General features: G+C 39.8%; 1 protein-coding gene across 1 annotated transcript in view; it reads right to left on the bottom strand.

Annotated features, from left to right (window-relative positions):
• Window positions 1–1,466: 1,466 nt before the first annotated feature.
• Window positions 1,467–21,514, bottom strand: part of LOC106143318 (protein fem-1 homolog CG6966) — a 54,529-nt gene continuing 34,481 nt past the window's right edge. The window contains exons 2-10 of the mRNA XM_060948571.1: window positions 14,501–14,663; window positions 12,379–12,579; window positions 11,732–11,950; window positions 10,331–10,523; window positions 9,481–9,647; window positions 8,514–8,732; window positions 7,356–7,624; window positions 6,738–6,932; window positions 1,467–4,473 (exon numbers count right to left, since the gene is read on the bottom strand). Coding sequence (XP_060804554.1) covers window positions 4,225–4,473; window positions 6,738–6,932; window positions 7,356–7,624; window positions 8,514–8,732; window positions 9,481–9,647; window positions 10,331–10,523; window positions 11,732–11,950; window positions 12,379–12,579; window positions 14,501–14,663 — 1,875 coding nt within the window. The 3' untranslated portion in view covers window positions 1,467–4,224. The remainder of the gene's footprint in view (window positions 4,474–6,737; window positions 6,933–7,355; window positions 7,625–8,513; window positions 8,733–9,480; window positions 9,648–10,330; window positions 10,524–11,731; window positions 11,951–12,378; window positions 12,580–14,500; window positions 14,664–21,514) is intronic.

Here is a 21,514-nt window from a genome sequence, read left to right as displayed (position 1 = left end):
TTTATAGTGCCTTATTTTCAAAACGATGTGTTAACGAGTTTTGTACATCGATTTCAATTGAAAGACAATTTGCTTTCTTACCACTCAATTTGGATATGTTATCCGTTTTTGGGATTGAGTCTTTGGAGGACGCGATTTGTTTTGACGAATCATCTAAGTTATGTCTTCATTGTGGCTCTAACGTATCTGTAAATTACGAATTACACGTTATAATTACAGTTGACTTAAACGGTACCGGTGAGCATTGCTTATTGAAAATTCCATATACAATAAGAATAAAATCAAAGGTATATGAACTCATCGGAGCTATTGAATTTGTTCCTCCACCCTTTTCAGATAGTATTGGTCATTACAAATGTCATGTTTTAATAAATAGTAATTTCCAATGTTATGATGATAATAAGAGAAAAATCGAACCAAGTTTATTAATACCGATAACTCTACATTTATTAATCTATGCTGCAATTTAAAAGGGTAAATGAAGTCCAACGCTGCTTCCATTACAAATTTTAGACATTTAAAAAAAACATTCTGAAAAAGCTATTTTTAGTAATAATTTTTAGTAAGTTATGCAAAATGTTGTCACCCTATTTCATTATTTTCATACTAAATTAAAATTGATTTTCTTATACAATAAAAGATGTTTTTATTAACCAATGGTACTGTATTTGTAGCACATTTTTTTCCACAAAAGGAGACAATTTTGTGTTTTTGTTAGCTATCATACGTTAAGCGAAACAAAACGAAAACCAAAAAGTGAGACGACTGAGGGTCCGAATTTTAACTAGGTGATAATTTTTAACCAACATGATATCGTGATCTGTTATTTCTTTCACAAAATGTCACAATTTATATACTATAATATAGGGTTTCAAAGAGTAGCCAAAAGTTAATGGTTTTGTTATTATAAGCGTAATAATCTTTCCACGTGAGGGTCCATTTTGAACGCAGGTATGGAAAATAATACAATGTTTTTCTTGTAATTTCTTGTGTCCGCAATTTTTGCTTGGCATTATCTTACATTTTGGCGTAAAGACTTTTTCTTTAGTGCCCTTAGTTTATCCGGTACAAGTGGACCCTCAATCCTCTATGTGCGGATTGAGGGTCCAACTTTAAAGCCCATAATTCCCTTATTTGATTTTCACAAAATCTGGTTCCAACTTTCACAATTCTTTGGGAATCTTCACTAAATCCTGAACATGTTTTCAAAGAAATTCGAGAGAGTGGCCCTCAGAGCACACGCACATATTTATGTATGTATTTCGAAGAATATCAGAATTTCGCACTTTTTACACTAGTACAATGTTGTACCTTTTTACTACTATAATAATTATATACAAGTGAAATTAAAAAACATACATACATATAATCACATCTATATCCCTTACGGGGTAGTCAGAGCCAACAATCTTAAAAAGGATGATAGGACCACGTTCAGCTGTGTTTATGATAAAATTAAACAACAATTATTTTAAAGCATTTTTATTAATTTCAAAAATAACTAGGACCATGTATTCACGCATTACTAAATTCAATATAAGTATACTATGAGTAAATACACACAATATAGCGGCGAGTAACTCGTCACGAATAAAAATTAAAATATTTGTAATTCAGTTCTAGTCGCTTTTGTCATTTTATCCATCTAACTAATATAGAATACCAATTTAACGTATTTCTTTTTAATCCTAATACATCTACTTACTGTCTAATTTGTTTTTACATTGATATAATGAGTTTAACGATCACTCGGTGATGGTGTTAATTCGCAAACAATTTATTGAATGGCATAATCATATAACATTACCACGAATGTACTAAGATACAAAAGACTAGAGACATACGTGTTACAAGTCTAGGCTCTAGCGGAAGCGATATTTTGTGCTGACGGCGGTTGCACGGATACTCTCCAAATTATACAATATAAATTTTCACCTGCGTAGAATTTTTGTTTTAATTTTGAGCGTTTCATCTCAATCTGTCTCATATTATGCAAGATGAGGTACACGCATGCCCAACCCAAAAAATCGTTAGGCAAATTGGGACAAGCCGTGTTACTGAAATAGGTATTTCTTACAAAGTGAGTAGTATACAAGTTTTGAATCCGCACTACCTCACTAGCCAAACTTATCGCACACTCCCGAAACTAATTTTCATTCCAAACAAAAATGATGTATCACTGATATTTTGTATCCTCAATACGCAAAAAATATTGTAAACGATTGCAACTATCCAAATTTTGAGAAAACAGGTATATATAGTGTAAAAACATCACTATCGTTTGGAAATTGTAGAAAAAAGCGCGCGAGATTGACGTCAAACGCCTCCATCTTGTGACGTTATCACGACACGTCAAGTTGACGTTTCGAAATCTTAAAACAAGTATCACTTTTACGATGCAACTTCGGTGTGACATGGCATAATAATTTGGCATCATCTATATACTAGTTGGCATTCAAAAATATTATGAAAACGAAACGGTAAATAAAGTTGTTTTATTTTTGTGAAATAACAAATTAAAAATAAACGTATAAATATTATTTTTTCGAAAAACCCGATATTGCAAACAGCCAGTTATAACTATATTAGACAGAGCCGCTTCAATAAACATCATTACAATATCGAATCTACTCCGACATATTTTTTAAATTACAATTTTATTTAATGATCCGGGTTAGTCAGTACATATCTGGACGTTCAACGGTGTTTTGGACATGTTTTAAGTAGATGGCAGTAGCAAGCATTTTGAGCATAATGTAGACACTATGTCCGGCACGTAACTTAATCAATGCGATTTCAATTGATATAATCAAGGTTTTTATGAGAGCGTATTGCTGACGATTATAGCACATGCGCATAAGCAGACTGCCGTCATTTGGTCAAATTACGGGCCAGCCATTGAATGCATTGATTTTGAAATATACAACCTTCTTTTGGACCGAATTATTATTTAATTCAATAACTTCTCAAATGTACCAATGAAAGTACATTGTTTATAACAAATGGTAAAATTTTCACTTCAAATTTGCTATAAAAACAGTTTAGGTTAATATAATATTATCGACTAATGCTACCGACAATGTCTCACTAATATAATATAAGTAAATAGTAAAACTCAAGAAAAGCACAGCAATAAAGGAAAAAAAATATTAAGAAAACCAAACATTTCTTGAATGCATGATATATACGAAATATTTACAAATAAAATCAGACATAACATTTATTATTGAAAATATACATCTTAAACTATAATCACGGCGAAAATAATATAATACGAAACAAACCAACACAAAATATGATCATCAATGAAATTTGTAATTTTGTTATTTACAATACAAATATTTTACATTGTTGCCTGCAATGTCTTATTAAACTTTATCACAATTTAAAAAAAGAAATAAGTAGCCTCAAAATTTTTAAATTTATCGCACTAGTGCATTTTTCTACTAATATCCTATCAAAATCATCCTCCAGGCATTAATCCTGGTTAATTATTCTTTAGAGGTGCCTTTGACCAGGAGTGGGAAATACAGGTAATTGGGAGCGACTCCCGTCTGACCTCTGTGGCCCTTTTGATGTTGGAATAAAACTCTATTAAAATGCTACAATCTATATCAAAAAATATATCCGAAATTCGTCTCCAATGATCAAATCCGCTAAGCGTTGAAATATCAATTCCAAGTATTAAAAGTTGCAATTCGTTACTATCGTTTCGATTGATAACATCACAGGTTTTATATTAAGAGTAATTTACGTAGGATACTCAATAATCCGTTTAAGAATCTTTTCGCAAAACAACAAAATGTTAGTGACCAAGTTAAAAGCATGGGCTCCTCTCCGGAGGGATTAGGTTGAAACTGAGACGATTGACAGGAGAAAAAAGAAAGCGATCGAGTTGAAAGTGAAATGTACCAAATATCATTCTACTGATTTGCGACAAGTTGCAAACGGTGTAAGTTTAAAATCAATATACGATGAACGATCAACCTGCCCAGATTCAATGCAAATTCGCCTCTATTACCGCGTCATTGGGCTCTATAGTTGCTTGTTATTTGCGTCAGAAGCGTTTCAATTGGTCGACAGCCAACCAATGACCGGCCGCGAAATTCGTGCATACCGTAACCCAAAAGTACTTTTGGAGGAATCGAATGTTCGAAATTCTAATTTTAAAATACTGTCGTTTCCACGTCACGCCCGATAAGTATATAAATAAACGCCTCGCGTTCAATGCGTTATTATAGTCGAGTGCAGGCATTGGGGCACTACATGCCTGTACGGTAGCCTGTAGTTCTTGACGGTGCGCGCGGCGAGGCACTTGAGCGTGGTGTACCGCAGCGGGTTGACCATGGTCGCGATGTTCTGCTGCGACGTCTTGAGGATCTCCGCGGGCGTCTCGCCGTCGTAGTTCACGGTGTCGATGTGGGCGCCGTGCGCGAGCAGCTCGCGCACCACTTCCGCGGGGCACGGGTTCAACTGGAATAAATAAATGTGTACAATGTAATCACGTTTATGTCTTACTAACTTTCGCCCGCGTGAATTCAGGAATAAGAGTAAAGGACAACCACCTACAAAATGCATCAAAATAAACGATACCTACAAAAAACGACGAATTTAGCGAAATCTTTCAAAATAATACAGGTTTTTCGCAAATCCCACAGGAACTATATTTTTAAAGGAATAAAAGGTACCATATGTCCTTCTATAGACTCTTAATAATATATTTCTACCTTCTTCTTCCCACAAGAAGGTTACAAACAAACAAATGCGGAGAACGAGGCTAGCGCGGCATCGGCGGGAGCGGAGAGCCAGTACACATTGAGCTATACAACTGACCTTAGCAGCTAGATGTAGCGGAGTGTTCCCCGCGGCATCTCTCGCGTCAGGCGGCGCCCCGAGCCGCAGCATCAGGGCCACGAGAGCGGCGGAGGCGGGAGCGGAGAGCCAGTACACATTGAGCTATACAACTGACCTTAGCAGCTAGATGTAGCGGAGTGTTCCCCGCGGCATCTCTCGCGTCAGGCGGCGCCCCGAGCCGCAGCATCAGGGCCACGAGAGCGGCGGAGGCGGGAGCGGAGAGCCAGTACACATTGAGCTATACAACTGACCTTAGCAGCTAGATGTAGCGGAGTGTTCCCCGCGGCATCTCTCGCGTCAGGCGGCGCCCCGAGCCGCAGCATCAGGGCCACGAGAGCGGCGGAGGCGGGAGCGGAGAGCCAGTACACATTGAGCTATACAACTGACCTTAGCAGCTAGATGTAGCGGAGTGTTCCCCGCGGCATCTCTCGCGTCAGGCGGCGCCCCGAGCCGCAGCATCAGGGCCACGAGAGCGGCGGAGGCGGGAGCGGAGAGCCAGTACACATTGAGCTATACAACTGACCTTAGCAGCTAGATGTAGCGGAGTGTTCCCCGCGGCATCTCTCGCGTCAGGCGGCGCCCCGAGCCGCAGCATCAGGGCCACGAGAGCGGCGGAGGCGGGAGCGGAGAGCCAGTACACATTGAGCTATACAACTGACCTTAGCAGCTAGATGTAGCGGAGTGTTCCCCGCGGCATCTCTCGCGTCAGGCGGCGCCCCGAGCCGCAGCATCAGGGCCACGAGGGCGGCGGAGGCGGGAGCGGAGAGCCAGTACACATTGAGCTATACAACTGACCTTAGCAGCTAGATGTAGCGGAGTGTTCCCCGCGGCATCTCTCGCGTCAGGCGGCGCCCCGAGCCGCAGCATCAGGGCCACGAGGGCGGCGGAGGCGGGAGCGGAGAGCCAGTACACATTGAGCTATACAACTGACCTTAGCTGCTAGATGTAGCGGAGTGTTCCCCGCGGCATCTCTCGCGTCAGGCGGCGCCCCGAGCCGCAGCATCAGGGCCACGAGGGCGGCGGAGGCGGGAGCGGAGAGCCAGTACACATTGAGCTATACAACTGACCTTAGCAGCTAGATGTAGCGGAGTGTTCCCCGCGGCATCTCTCGCGTCAGGCGGCGCCCCGAGCCGCAGCATCAGGGCCACGAGGGCGGCGGAGGCGGGAGCGGAGAGCCAGTACACATTGAGCTATACAACTGACCTTAGCTGCTAGATGTAGCGGAGTGTTCCCCGCGGCATCTCTCGCGTCAGGCGGCGCCCCGAGCCGCAGCATCAGGGCCACGAGGGCGGCGGAGGCGGGAGCGGAGAGCCAGTACACATTGAGCTATACAACTGACCTTAGCAGCTAGATGTAGCGGAGTGTTCCCCGCGGCATCTCTCGCGTCAGGCGGCGCCCCGAGCCGCAGCATCAGGGCCACGAGGGCGGCGGAGGCGGGAGCGGAGAGCCAGTACACATTGAGCTATACAACTGACCTTAGCTGCTAGATGTAGCGGAGTGTTCCCCGCGGCATCTCTCGCGTCAGGCGGCGCCCCGAGCCGCAGCATCAGGGCCACGAGGGCGGCGGAGGCGGGAGCGGAGAGCCAGTACACATTGAGCTATACAACTGACCTTAGCAGCTAGATGTAGCGGAGTGTTCCCCGCGGCATCTCTCGCGTCAGGCGGCGCCCCGAGCCGCAGCATCAGGGCCACGAGGGCGGCGGAGGCGGGAGCGGAGAGCCAGTACACATTGAGCTATACAACTGACCTTAGCAGCTAGATGTAGCGGAGTGTTCCCCGCGGCATCTCTCGCGTCAGGCGGCGCCCCGAGCCGCAGCATCAGGGCCACGAGGGCGGCGGAGGCGGGAGCGGAGAGCCAGTACACATTGAGCTATACAACTGACCTTAGCAGCTAGATGTAGCGGAGTGTTCCCCGCGGCATCTCTCGCGTCAGGCGGCGCCCCGAGCCGCAGCATCAGGGCCACGAGGGCGGCGGAGGCGGGCGCGGCGTCGGCGGGAGCGGAGAGCCAAGCGCCGCGAGACGTGGAACTGTTGCCTCCGCTGCAGGCCACGTGGAGGGCTGAACGACCTTGGCGGACCTGGAATTGAATATTGTTGCTTGTATATTTATTTATAAATAAAATACAATAATGTCTATAGACAGTCTATATCCAGTGCTGACAATATAATATACTCAACAATTTATCGTTGTGCTTGAGAAAATTAATAAATCATAAGAAATATGGTTCATGGTGGAGCCGCCGTGCATATAAAAAACAGAAAACGCGGGAATCTCTCTCATTGGTCGTTCGAGACGGAACGACAACCGTATAAAAGAAAATTGGCAGTGCAGCGCTACATATTTTGATTGTCCAACCTTAGCATAAAAATAGGGTTGGGAAAAGTCGGTAACATAGGGATGCGCGCTACAAGAATATTTTTTTGTTGACAAACGATAAACGTAAGTTTGGAACCTTGAGTAGATGCTTGTTGAGGGGATAATTCTCAAGTTCCTAACTTACCTTGATATCCAACTTGACGAGTGAATACACCTGCTTATGGATCCTTCTAACAGTATCTTCAGTACAATCCGGTTCAGCCAACAATTTCGACATAACAGTGGCCAATTGGAGCGATATCACCAAAACCCTCTGCAGTGTCGTCAGTGTTTGTTCTCTGTCGATACTGAATTTAGTGACATCGAGCATTTCCATGCCCCGGTCTATTTCTGACAGCGCTTTCTTGAACACCGGCTCTACGTCGTCGATTGTCACTGGCGGGACTATGCGACCTGGAAATGATTAGTTATGGTTAATTTGGATGTTTATTTGGAATTGCTCATATAATTTCGTTTCGTATTTTGAATAACAAAATGTAATAACAGCGTCAATGCTATATCGGTAACTTTTTCTATTATATATTGTACTATTGTACTATAGTAAGTTTGTTGTTATATGAAGGCGTTGAAGTAACTCTAATTCTGTCATCCGTGTGGACGTTCGTCTCGTATGGAATATCATAACTGAAGTGAAGTGTTCATAGATATAAATTTAGGTAGATAAGTATTTTATTGAAGACTAGCTTTGCCCGCGACTTCGTCCGCGTGGAATAGTTATTTCGGGCATCTTTAAACCCCTTAAGGGTGAATAATTATCCCCGTTTTTCTTTTCACATTTTCCATTATTTCTTCGCTCCTAATAGTTGCAGCGTGATATTATATAGCCTAAAGCCTTCCTCGATAAATGGTCTATTCAACACAAAAAGAATTTTTCTATTCAACACAAAAATAAAAATTCTTTTTGTGTTTTGAAAATTGTTCCTGAGATTAGCGCGTTCAAACAAACAAACAAACAAACTCTTTAGCTTTATAATTATTCACTCTTATATATATTATATATTATTAATATAGATATATGATCGCATATTGTTTTACAATTGAGTGCTACACAGATTTGCTAGTAGCAGTGTAGTGTACCGTACCTCTAGTGGAGGGCCGGCCGTGCTCCAGCTGCATGTAGGAGAACAGCTCGGCGAAGCTGTAGAGGCTGGACTGCGTGAGCGGCGACAGCGGCGGCAGCACGGCGCGCTGCATGTCGAGCGCGTGGTGCCACATTGCATATTGTTTTACAATTGAGTGCTACACAGATTTACTAGTAGCAGTGTAGTGTAATGTACCGTACCTCTAGTGGAGGGCCGGCCGTGCTCCAGCTGCATGTAGGAGAACAGCTCGGCGAAGCTGTAGAGGCTGGACTGCGTGAGCGGCGACAGCGGCGGCAGCACGGCGCGCTGCATGTCGAGCGCGTGGTGCCACAGCTGGCGGCAGCGCGCGAAGCGGCCCGCGTCCGCGTACACGGCGCCGCGGTAGCGCACGTAGTACGACGTGTCGGGGTGCGCCGGACCTGCCGGATCGCAACGGTTTCTCTGTTAAGTTTTATTCAACGGAACTATTATTATTTATTCAAAAAATAATTTATTTATTATTTATTCAACGCATAACAGGAACTGAAGCTAAATATGAAGTTGAATTTCGACATGTATGCCTCAAAAGAGCGAGAGAAACAATAGGAGGATACACTGTTCCCATGAGAGCATAAATTAATCTTATATTTAAAATCTCGTGTCACAATGTTCGTTCCTGTACTCCTCAGAAACGGCTTGACCGATTCTCATGAAATTTTGTGAGCATATTGAGTAGGTTCGAGATTCGGCCAACATCTTCTTTTCATACCCCTTAGTGATAAGGGGATTAACATTTTTTAACTACATTAACTTAACTAGTTTTTACATAAAAATTTTTAGTTTATTTAACAATTTCTCCTTTCAGTTATCATGATTGTAAACCTCGCGTTTATTCTAGTTCCCGGGGAAAGAACCACAAAAGACGCGGCACATCTTTGTCTCATGTAACGGTTACTATCACTATATCTCACCTAAGGAAAGGTCGGAACGTATCTTGATCAAATTAAGGACGTCCTGGTAAAGGGTCAGGTCAAAAGTACCCGAAACCGCCGAGCTTGCATGAAGAGAGTTATGAATGTGGATGAAGTGAAGGAAGTATGCAGAGATCGTGGCAAGTGGAAAGAGGTAGTCTCTGCCTACCCCTCCGGGAAAGAGGCGTGATTTTATGTATGTACATATGTATCTCACCTAATATCCTCTCTCTGATGACCAAAGCCTGCATTCTCATAGCGTCTGGGTCAGCCAGGATCTCCTCCAGCTGCTGTGAATCGCTGGGCTCTACGGCGAAGTCGTAGGCTTCAATGCGTGGCACATCCTTAGGTTTGGGGATTGGCTCGCTCCCGTCGGCTGGGAATCTGTAAGAGAAACGAATCAATGTTATTACCAGCGCAACCAGTCTTAAATATAAAAAGACTTCGCCCGCGCGAATTAAGCAACCTTTAGGTAAAAAGCGCCGAATAAAACACTACCCACCTACAAAAAGAGATGAATTTAGCGCAACACGAAATTAACCTACCAAAGAACACGAGAAAGAGGCGTAATTTAATGTATGTATGTAAGAACACAGGTTTTTCGCAAATCCCTAGAGAACTATAGTTGAGTTTTGCCGAGATAAAAGGTCCTCAGTGTCCTTTTCCAAACTCTTAATTATATATACGAAATTCCAAGAAATCCAATTCCAAGAAGATTAATTCAGAAGATAGCCCGTGAAGAAGTTACAAATAAACTTATATACGCATTTATTATATTTTTCTTCCTCCCGGCGTTAGTCCAAGTCACATCCTCACTTTTCTGGAGAGGAGCTCGGGGTGCACTTTTACGACCATAATCCATGTTTGGGCGAGTCAGGTTTTTAGACAAAGCGACTCCCATCTGACCTCCGCAACCTATCCAGGAGAAGCTAACTTACATTCGATCATGGCTACACATTCAGTTGCCTGAATGTGCAGGTTTCCTCGCGATATTATCGCTCACCGTAACAGCATCGGTTAGCACTCAAACTAATGTACATTACTTATGAACTTTCGCATTTACTCACCTATCATCCATGGCTCGCTTCCATAACGCCAAGGCGCCCACCATATCTCGTCTCTTGTCGACGTAGGTGGCGCCCAGTAATTCCAAAGCGTCTATACGCTGCTGCCTAGTTACTAAACCGTATTCTACACTAATTAAATGCTCAACGATGTGTGTGTGGCCGGTAACTGAAGCCGCCAGGAGGGGCGTCATGCCTGCAATAAGAAGTATAAGGTTAACCGTTCATTCATACATATAAATACGTTTATAGATACATCTCTTGCGGGGTAGGCAGAGCCAATAGTCTTGAAAATACTGACAGGCCACGTTCCGCTGTTAGGCTTAATAATAGAATATCCCATTGCCTTAGTCGCTTTTAACGACTTCCATGGGAAAGAAATAAAGTGGTCCTATTCTTTTTATATTGGTACCGGGAACCACACGGTACTTAAGCTTTTTAAGCAATTAAGTCAATCACCACATAGTACAAAGCAAAGTCGCTTTCCACGTCTGTCCTTATGTAAGTAATGTATGTTTTGATCTTTAAAACTACAGAACGGATTTTCATACATTTTTAATAGAGTAATTTAAAAGAAAGTTGCCCGTGCGAACCCAGGGCGGGTCGCTAATATTCTACAAATTCAAAGCAAATGTATAAGCCGAGCGAATTTAAAAAAAAAATAACTTTGAAATGGAAAGGTCCAGCAGAATATACCTTGATCAACACGAGAACGTTCTGACGATAGGTCAGATAGATGACCTTGCATGAAATTTTTTTCAACTAGATGATTTTTTATGCACTTATATGAACATGTACCTACATCTTGATGTGCATGATAAAAAAATACATAATTTGCATGTATAAATATTCCGTGAGACAAATAGTATACTATTAAATCTAATTACATCTTGTATACTAAACGTTTCTTTATAATTATTGACTGTTTGAGGACTAACATCAATTAAAAAGACAATTTTATCCATATTCCCATTACAGAAATATTCAAAAGAATAACTTTTGTAAAAAGAGATCCGCCTCCAATCGATATCCTCCATTTTTGAAGTTTGTTAAATTACTTAAACCTTACTTAAACTTACTTGAACCCCTAAGTGTAAAAAACACATTCCTGATCCCCGAAACCCATCAAAATCACTTCAGTGAAACGGGAGATAATCGCGGTCAAACAAACATACGTACATAAACATACATACATCAAACTGAAAACCATCCTTTTTTGAATGTGGTTAAAAATACAATATTTATTTATTTATTTAAACTTTATTGCACAATAATCAAAAATGTACAAAAGGCGGACTTAATGCCGTTTGGCATTCTCTACCAGTCAACCAGCTGACCAAACAGAAAAAACTTTAAGTTGGTGGTGCGATAAAGTGCACATGCATACTGACAAAATAATATTACCGTAAGAATCTACATCCATAGTCGCGCCATGTCCCAACAGCATTTTCAGTATGTGCAGGGAACCGCTCTCCGCACAATCGTGCAGAGCCGTGTTGCCTTTAACACTTTTCCTGTTGACGTCAGCGTTCAGGGAGAGGAGGTACTTCGCTATCTTTATGTGGCCCTTGTAGCACGCTATCATGAGACACGTGTGGCCGTGGCGATTCGCTATTTCTATATCTGGAATTAAGAAATGTATCTGTAAGTAACGTAACAATGAACGAAAAGGGTGTTCATAAAAAAAGTGTTCGGGTTAAGGCCAAATTAAACAATGAGCTGTATTTGTTATGGTTGATATGAAGTCTTCATTCTCCCGACTATAGTCCCGGTTCCTTTCACACTTCTCTGCCAAAAGCCCAGGTTCAGGACCTGACCATGATTGTGGAGTGGATTCGTCAGATTTTCATACGAAGCGACTCTCGGTTGATTTATATGAATTGTCTGTTCAGAGATGGATTTCTCAATGCATTTATGGCAATATACATAATAATGAGTAACGCAGCCCAGGCTCCTCTCCAGAGAGGTTAGAAGGAAGAAGATGAGGTAGGTAAGACTAAGACGTGTTCTTTTTACATTTAAAATGTGATGGGACGCTCAAGAATACACACCTGCGCCGTTCTCAACTAGGAACTTGACAATGTCGTAATGGCCGTCGAAGCAGGCGGCGCGTAACGGCGTGCTGTGCGTCCGCGTCGTGGAGTTGACGTTGGCGCCAGCACGAACCAGCAACCGCACGAGCGGCAGGTGACCAGCTGCCGCTGCGCACCATAGCGGCGGCGCCCCCTCTATAGTTTCACCGTCGAATGTCACTGAAATGAGAACGCCCTATTAGCTATGCTCTCCTGGTACTTACCTAATTACATTAAGAGGTGGCGTTCCTGAAATCGTCTCGCCGAACTTGGTATTTTTCTTTAAGGCGATGAGCTGGCAAAATAGTGACACTATTTTAATCTCAATTTTGTCATTAAGCTTGGCCTATCAGTCTTTCAAGATTGATGGCTCTGTCTACCTCGAAAGGGATATAGACGTGATTATATGAATAAATGAATAAAAATTTAAAGCTGACTCACATACGCTATTCCGTGATACCTAACAATGCCCAGCTATCATGTTTGTGTCCAACGTCTTGCCACTTTTGATTATTTTTAACCCATGTTTATCCAAATCAACATTGTTAAGTTTGCAATGTACTTATATGAAACATTAAAATGAAATGATTTCTCTACTAAGAACTTCATGTTTGAATTATGTATGTCTGTATTTCCCAACTATACATGCTTCATTTGCAAACAAATAATGTCAAGACCGTAATGATTCAATATCATTACAAAGGAATATTTGTATTGGCTTACGCGAAGCATCTTAGAATTTAAAATAATATAGGTATTCTGCACAATAAACATTGTTCCCTCTCCGCTTTCTACATAACAAAAGGAACTTTCTTAATCATCATATTCATCACCACATCTTCATATGACAAGTTTCTACGGTTACGGTCAACAACTGCGTACATACATACATAGATAGGGCTTCTTTTGTCAACGAACACACAGAGAATGCCACAAAAGATATTTCTACTCAAACTCTAAGGTGAAATGGCTTCGCGCCAAACTATTGACGCAACGGGAAAGTAATTATACGCCTTTGTGCAATCTTTTATTCAATTATCCTACTAATATTATAAATGCGAAAGTTTGTGAGTATGTCAGGATGTCGGTATGGTTGTTTGTTACTCTTTCACGAAAAACCTACCGAACCGATTACGATGAAATTTGGTATGTAGGTAGCTAAAGACCCAGAATAACATATAGGTTATATTTTTATCCCGGAGTTCCCGCGGGATTGATTCCACGCGGACGAAGTCGCGGGCGGCCTCTAGTTCTTTATATTTTAGCTCGCTTTAAGAGAAAATAACGTCATTAAAGCGGGAAGGTGGTCGCCGGGTGGTTCCCGGCAGTTAATAATAGGATCACTCTCTCTCTTTGCCATCAATGCCGTAAAAGACAATTAAATCGCGGGACGTTTAATACCAGTATTATTAATAAATAGTATTTCATTTACAGTTGTAATAGGTGACATTTTCAGCATTCTGGAACTTTAGTTGAAGGTTTGTAAAGTTGCCAAAACAGAGTGGAGGGCACGCTCTGTGTACATTCAACTCTGCGACGCGATAATAGAGGCGAACTTGCAGAATGAACTTCTAGAAATTTACACCATCAATTACAACTAGAGAACAATGAACCGCCATCAATAAATTTCCACTAGTTTACGATAAATACACGAATGCGGTTAATTGATAAAATAATTATCATATTTTCCGGACGTCATATCAGACGGATGTTGATTGACGCAAATTAATGATAATACTTCACATTCATACTGTGAGATCTAAGAGTGAAGAATAACGGATCTCCCTTTATGATGCTAATGTTGATAGTATAATTTAATAAATTTACAAACAAGCCATCACATGTATACTTACTTGGACAGAACGATTAGAATATGCTTGTATAACTCATGAATCTAAATGTTACATACATATAATCACGTGTATATCCCTTGCGGGGTAATTCTTGATAAGGACGAAAGGCCAGGTTTAGCTGTATGGCTTTAAAACGGAATTGAGATTCAAATAGGGGAAAAAGGGTCAAAAGACAGGACGAAAGATTGTCAGTGAACTTTTACGGTGAACGGAAGTCGCGGGCAAAAGCTAGCAAAACAATATCTCACCTGAACCAGGCTGTTCAATATCAGCTTTGCACCTCTCGATGAGGTATTCCGCGACGTCGTAATGGCCGTTTCTGCACGCTATAACCAGTGGAGTTGTGCCCCCGACCTTGGCACCCACCAACATGTTCAGGTCGTCCATGGAACGCCAACTGTGTAGGTACACCTGGGGACAAGGAAGTTGACTGTAAGCAAATGTAAAGAAATATATACGGGACAATTTACACAGATTCAATTAGCCTCGAAGTAATTTCGAGACTTGTGTTACGAGATACTAACTCAACGATACTTTAATTTACAATAAATAATAATCACCCAAGAGCCAGGTTAATCAGAAAAAGTTCTTTTCTCATCATGCCCTGGCCGGGATTCGAACCCAGGACCTCCGCTGCGCCACAGAAGCCGTAAAGTACAGAACATTTGTAACATGACTTTTTTTAGTCTTCTCCTGGTTACATTCTCACTTCACTGGACAAAATATTAATTGAATGTCAAATAAATGTCAGTTTATACAATATACGAAATGCAAGAATGCACATATTTGAGTCAATGAATAAATTGCGCCCACCTATGTACTAAAAAACGTGCCTGGCACAAAGTTGACAAATTTAAGAATCCATACAAAAAATTCGCGACATTCAGTAAATGTGAGTTAACCCAACTCATGATAGAACAGTAAGTACATACTTACTAAGTCAAGTTCGGTAAACTTAACTAAGTGAATTTCTTATAATTGGCCGATGGCCCTAAGATACTGTCACTTAGTCCTTGAACTTGAAAATCATCATTGTCTATTCGCTCCTTTTGACTGCTTAGAAAACATTTTTCAAAAGACTTAATCAGCATGTACTATAATAGCCAGCAATGAAATACTAATAACTATATATAACGTATATAATAATATTGAACGTATGATTAAATTTTTTATAAAGATCATCGCTATTTTGTATAGTGGGATTTGCCAGCTAGCTTTTAGTTATTTTTGGAGCATTAAACACAAATCGCCTTAGAAGATCCAATTATAAACTAAGAAGGACGTGCACGTGACGAAATGTGGGCAGTTTTATGGCTTTCAGTAAAAAATTAATCTTTGCAAGAAGGAAAAATAAAAGAAAACAATAAAAGGCGAGAATAATGACTAATTATTTTTATATTGAATTTTCTATAGGCCCCTCAAGTTAAACATCTTACAAGCTCAACATCAACCTTATCAAAACATTAAACTTCTTGTTAAAATAAATATTCATAGTAAAATTATGTAGATTATACGATTATACGATACACTCCAAGTGGCCATAAATAGCGTTGTTTCTAGAATCTATTTCCATCTTACGAGAGATGTTAAAAAAAGATTAAACTTTCACCTAAATTATAGAGAATTGCTCGAAATTACACCTCAGCGACTAGGAAGTAGGACATCTTATGTATAAAATGTATTTATAGCCCGCAGCCAAAACAAAATAACATAATTACTGCGTGTACGACGTTTTCTTCTATAAATAGAATCGCATCGTGTCAGTGTTGCCAACTTAGTGCTTTAGGCGTTAAATCTAGTGCTTTTTTACCTCTTCAGCGCCCAAGTTCGGAGCTTAGCGCCTCGCGCCCATTTTCCGTAATCTAGCGCTTCTTTTTCTAATAATAAATTTCCATTCCAAATATTTAAAAGGTTTCATAGAATTTTTAATGGTTTAAGATAGAAAGATCATTGAAGTTGTATTACGTGTAATTATTAGAAATGTTTTTCTAATCTTAGCGGCTTTTTAATTATTTGTACAAATTCTCAGACATCTTTAGCGCTTGTTCTTGCCAATTTTTGCAATCTAACAGTTTTGACAGATTTAGCGCCTTCTCTTCAGAGCGAGTTGGCAACACTGCATCGCGTTCGCCTTACGCCGGATCAAGCGCTAATAAATTACTTTCCCTGTCGCAAAACTTTCCATGTCCTCTGGTTGGGAGCATTTTAATATTCAGATAATGCACATTAGTTAATGGACCGAAGCTATAATTACCCTCATAACTTTTTATTGATTATGATTTCTCACGCCAGTCTCAACAAGTTACATTTTAAGATACAATTTAGTTCAATATTTTGTTTCAAATCCGGCGATTGGCCTTTAATCTTGATAAATTAATCTATACATTATATTTATATTGAATATTGAATCAATGATACTTATAAAATTTATCTAATTATTTTTTCAGATCAATCTGAAATTCCTTTCCTGTCTATTAATATCAAACCAATTAATGTATCACATTTAATAAAACCTTATTTTAAATATTTAACTCTTTCTCTACTTAAGGTTAGATAGATATTTCACGTAGATCTTTATAAAACAAAACTATTGAGTTTGGCACGCACGAGATCGGCGTCGCCCGACGGCGCGTGGCGCAACTTGCAGTCTTGCAACATGCGCCGGACCTACCGGCACGATCTCAAAACAATCATATAATTAGTTGTATAAGATTCATTTTAGACTAGCACTTCATAATGAATTTTATTCCGAAATGTCTATTCGAATTTCGATTAGACTTTGTACTTCATTGAAATAAAATTAATGGGCGTATGCAAGTACATATTGAGGGTTCTGCTGAATTACGTTTTTATTAAGAAGAAAATAAAAGCGAAGATACATTATCTCAGATAGTCTTATTCTTATTTTTGTACAGAATGATGAATGAACTCCGATGACACATAAATCAAGATAACGAATTAAATTGAATAGAAAGTGAAAGAGTCAATACTTAACTCCAAAAACAAAACAACACAAAAAAATCACAATAAAATCTTTGTTATGATCCAATGTGGTAGATACGTAGATGTACATCAGTCAATTATTCCAAAAACATATAATCAACAAGTTTGTTTTTGACAAGGGTTTCTTCCGTGGTACTTTTTCACATAGATAGCCTATAACACCCGCATATATTGTACGGTGAAGGAATTTTCACGATCGGGTCAGTATTTCCGAAGAGCCGGATCTATCGCACCCGCTATAGTAAATAACGTCAAACCGTGTGGTTCCCGGCACCAATACAGCAAAGAATAGGACCACTCTATCTCTTTTCCATGGATGCCGTAAAAGGCGGCTGAGGCATAGGCTTACAAACTCTTAGACGTATGAATTCTTCTTTAAGGCGACAGGCACTACTTGAGAATCTCAATTCTATCATTAACACTGTTTACCCTGTCTACTCCGCAAGGGATATAGACATGATTATATGTATGTTTGTATAAACAATTTTAATTTTCACTTCAACCATACCTCTGATAAGACAACGATCTAAGATGGGAGTCTGATGTAGCAAAGCAAGTGTGTCAAGGTGCCGCCGTCAGGTCAGTGGCACTGTTTGGGACACGTCACCGCATTCGTATTCAGATTAGTAATTGGAACACTATTGTACGTTAATCACGCGTGAATGTCTGGCAAACTCGGGTCACCGATTCGACCTTTTTGTGTTTCGGCGAGAATCCCAATGCTTGTAAACAATAATTGAAACAACATTGAAATTAATATTTATTTGAACAACAAAGTTTTAAATAGCTACAGTCTCAACGATGATCTTAGCGCTCTAATTCACGAACGTTGACAATGCATGTCTCAACTTCCCTCAGCCTCTAACTTTGAGGAGAGACAAAAAGGGAAGTGACTTATCTACGCTTGTGAATCCACCCCCAGATCATAAAAATAGGCTTTATTTAAAATTCAATAATTTACTTGATAAGGTAACATGATTGACCGAACAGTGTAAGTGTGTGTGTGTGTACCTATTTCTCTATTATTGGTTAATATAAGTGTCTGATCCCCATTATTATGGATAATAAACAATGTGTAAACCACTAACAAGAAAGAAACAAATAATTTTAATATGAAAATCCGTTAAGATTAAAATATTATTATTAAAAAGTGTTAAAACCATAAAGTATAAATTAGATGTAATGTAAATAATCTTTGACTTCCAAATTATTAAAGCCACAAAGAACAGCGAACAGCGAACCTTCTACCTTGCAAATACAAAATATTTTTTATATATCACAGATTGCTAAGCAATGAGCAATAGAATGCTTAGAATAAGAGAAAGAAGAAATGAAGTAGAACACTGAAACACAAAAGCTACTACCAGACTTCTTTAGCTGACAGCGTATGGACTATAAACATTGTAATTATATAGCCTTGAACGACCAAAGTCACCCCAAAGACCGTTATTCATTGATCTAGTCTGGATGAGATCAAGAAGTTATGCTAAACGTTTACACATAAAAAGGTATGATCCAAAGAACTTCATGCAGCATTCCAAAAATTTCATAAAAAGTTTAAGGGACCCGATTTGGCTTCGGATGTCTCAGGAATAGTTGTTAAAATGTTAGGAATAAAAATAAACTTACCTTTGGGACATTAAAGAACAACACTTGTCAAACAAATGGCACAATCAGACTACAAACATTGTAATTATATAGCCTGGATTGTACTGGAGGCAATGAACAGACGGTCCCTGTCGCAACAGTGTCAACGAGTACAATGAGAATGTCGAAACGGGTGCCAATGTCACCTTAAATTTGATCGTAAATACATTGATCTAGTCTGGGGGAGACAACTGTGTGACCGACAGGTTTAGGATAAGTAGATAGTTAGGAATCTTTATCCCTTACGGCGTAAAAAGAGCAAACTGTCTCGAAAAGACCGAAAGGCCACGGTCTGTTGTAAGAATTAGTGATAAAATTGTGAGGTTCAGGTTCAGTATTAGAAGTAGTTATTTTCAAAATAGGATATAAGGTATCACTTAATAACGTCAACACAACTTATAATTAAATCGTCTGCGGATTCCAAATCGCAAGTGTATAAGAAGCGGCGGCGAAACAAACTACACTGGAAACAAACTAACACTTGATCAATTCCGCCAGTCTTGCTTCAAAGCTTAAATTATCATGTAAGTCATCAATCACTCATTAATACAGTCATTATGTAATTCTGAAGAATGAAGACTTAATATTTTTGCAAATCATATAGATCATACTATAGACGCTTTTTTTAAATTATACATCGGTTTGTAGTTAAGCATGTCATTATGAGTAACATGCCTTTATGGTTGGTAGGTATAATTTTTCCATTTAGCTAATGACCTATTCTCAGTCCAATTAATAAGTTACAATTGATGAAATGCTACTTTGTTCCAACCGTAACTTCCTGTAATTGAATGGCACTGGTCATTTTCATTTAACCTATTGGTTAGGCAGATGTTAATATACAAGGCAAATCGTGGAGGTAACGGAATGACGTGGTCAAATCTGATGTGCAACAATACAGTCTTGATTTTTCCTTATTCTCACTCCTACATTTGCCCCAAAATCTAAAAAATATATAGTATGAATTGAAAATCATTTATACAAAAACATTTCATCCCTCAGATACATGTACAAATTGTATTGCAGTCCATGGAATACGGACTTACCGGTAAAATTTAGTACAAATAGTCTCCGAATAAAATGAGTGTGACTAACGGACGTTATATCAACGAAAATTTAAGGGACTCTTTATCGCCTATGGAACCTATGGAACCCTCATAAATCATGTTAAATAAAAATTACCTTCTTTATGCGCCTGAGCAGCCTCCGTTGCCGACGCAGCAGCGTCTTGCCGCAGTGCCGCAGGGTCTCAATCCATTTGCACCTCACCGGCATCAAATCCCAAACACCATTCGACATGTTGAATCAACACATTACACTCCACTGTTACAATATAATCCACTTTATTCCAATTGTTTAAGTTCTAAACTTTCAACTTCCGATGTGAAACCTACGAGTGCAAATTTGCAATATTAACAACGATTCCGCCGAAAATGCGCAAGCATGCGTATGCGCACGTGCGTAGCGCATTTGCAGCGGCATAAAAATGCAGTGTTGCACAAAGTACACAAACTTATATTTCCTCCGATTACAATTTACACAGGGAACCAGTTATTTTTGTTGCAAAATTTACAAGTGGTCGAGTCAAGTAAGACAATCGATGTTGTTGTGATGCTAAAAGAGATGATAAGCGCGTATGATTTTGAGGTGTGATTTCATAGTTTGCTTCGGTGTCGTCACAATATTATTCTTTTTTATCATCACAATCGATCTAATAGAATTGAAGAGAAAGGTTTATTTTCTGAATCAGCCATAGGTGAACGGTATCAACTGTTATTGAGAACGTGAGCCGTGTACCAAATAAAAAAGTAAATAAGAACATTGACACCAAAGATGCTAAATAAGTAACCGTACTTAAAAATAAGCAACAATGTCGAAAATATATTAACAATGATAGTTGTAAAGGACACTATTTCGAAAACCTTGTGATGGCCCTTAACCGAACACCGACCTTGCTGATCAGTATTGTACCGACTCTACTTACAAGTAACTGTGACACATGATAATTTTGTACAAGACAAGAATCATTAAGTCGCGTTTAGCTAGCATAAACGAATAATGAGATGTAAATATTATCATACGAAGCTATGAAATAGCTATTGTATCGCTTCACCGTCCTAGTGGGAATTCCGTTATGTCCTTTTTTAGCTTCCCTACCCTACCTTTTTCATGGCAAAAATTAATTTAGCTAACTTTGCTCAGTATTTTCGACTTTCACAACAAACATCACATTTACCACCAATCAGAAATTTTTGTTCAAATTCCGACCAATTCAATTCTACCAAATAGGATCCTCAGAAACGTATCACCAGTAACAGGATTTAAAATCATTCCGAGTGAACTACCAATCAATTTCAATGACGAGTCCCGGAATTGAAAGGGGCCGCGGTCAATTGCTGTCACGTTTCTGATCAGATCGCCATCACGTGTTTGAGATGATATTGCGATGACAAATTATTTGATAAATTCATAAATCACGAATCTTTCCCAGTCTTTGCAGGTAGAGAGTGTATCATCCCACATACCACTATCACTGCTTACTTTTTTCGGTTCCTCCACAATGACTCTCGTCGTACAAGTTCGTATAATAGGTTTAGGGTGCACTCTTGACT

The sequence above is a fragment of the Amyelois transitella genome, chromosome 16 (assembly GCF_032362555.1).
Source record: "Amyelois transitella isolate CPQ chromosome 16, ilAmyTran1.1, whole genome shotgun sequence".
NCBI classification, from domain to species: Eukaryota; Metazoa; Arthropoda; class Insecta; order Lepidoptera; family Pyralidae; genus Amyelois; species Amyelois transitella.
The sequence above is the reverse complement of the archived record's forward strand: the minus strand, read 5'-3'. Positions and strand labels throughout refer to the sequence as shown.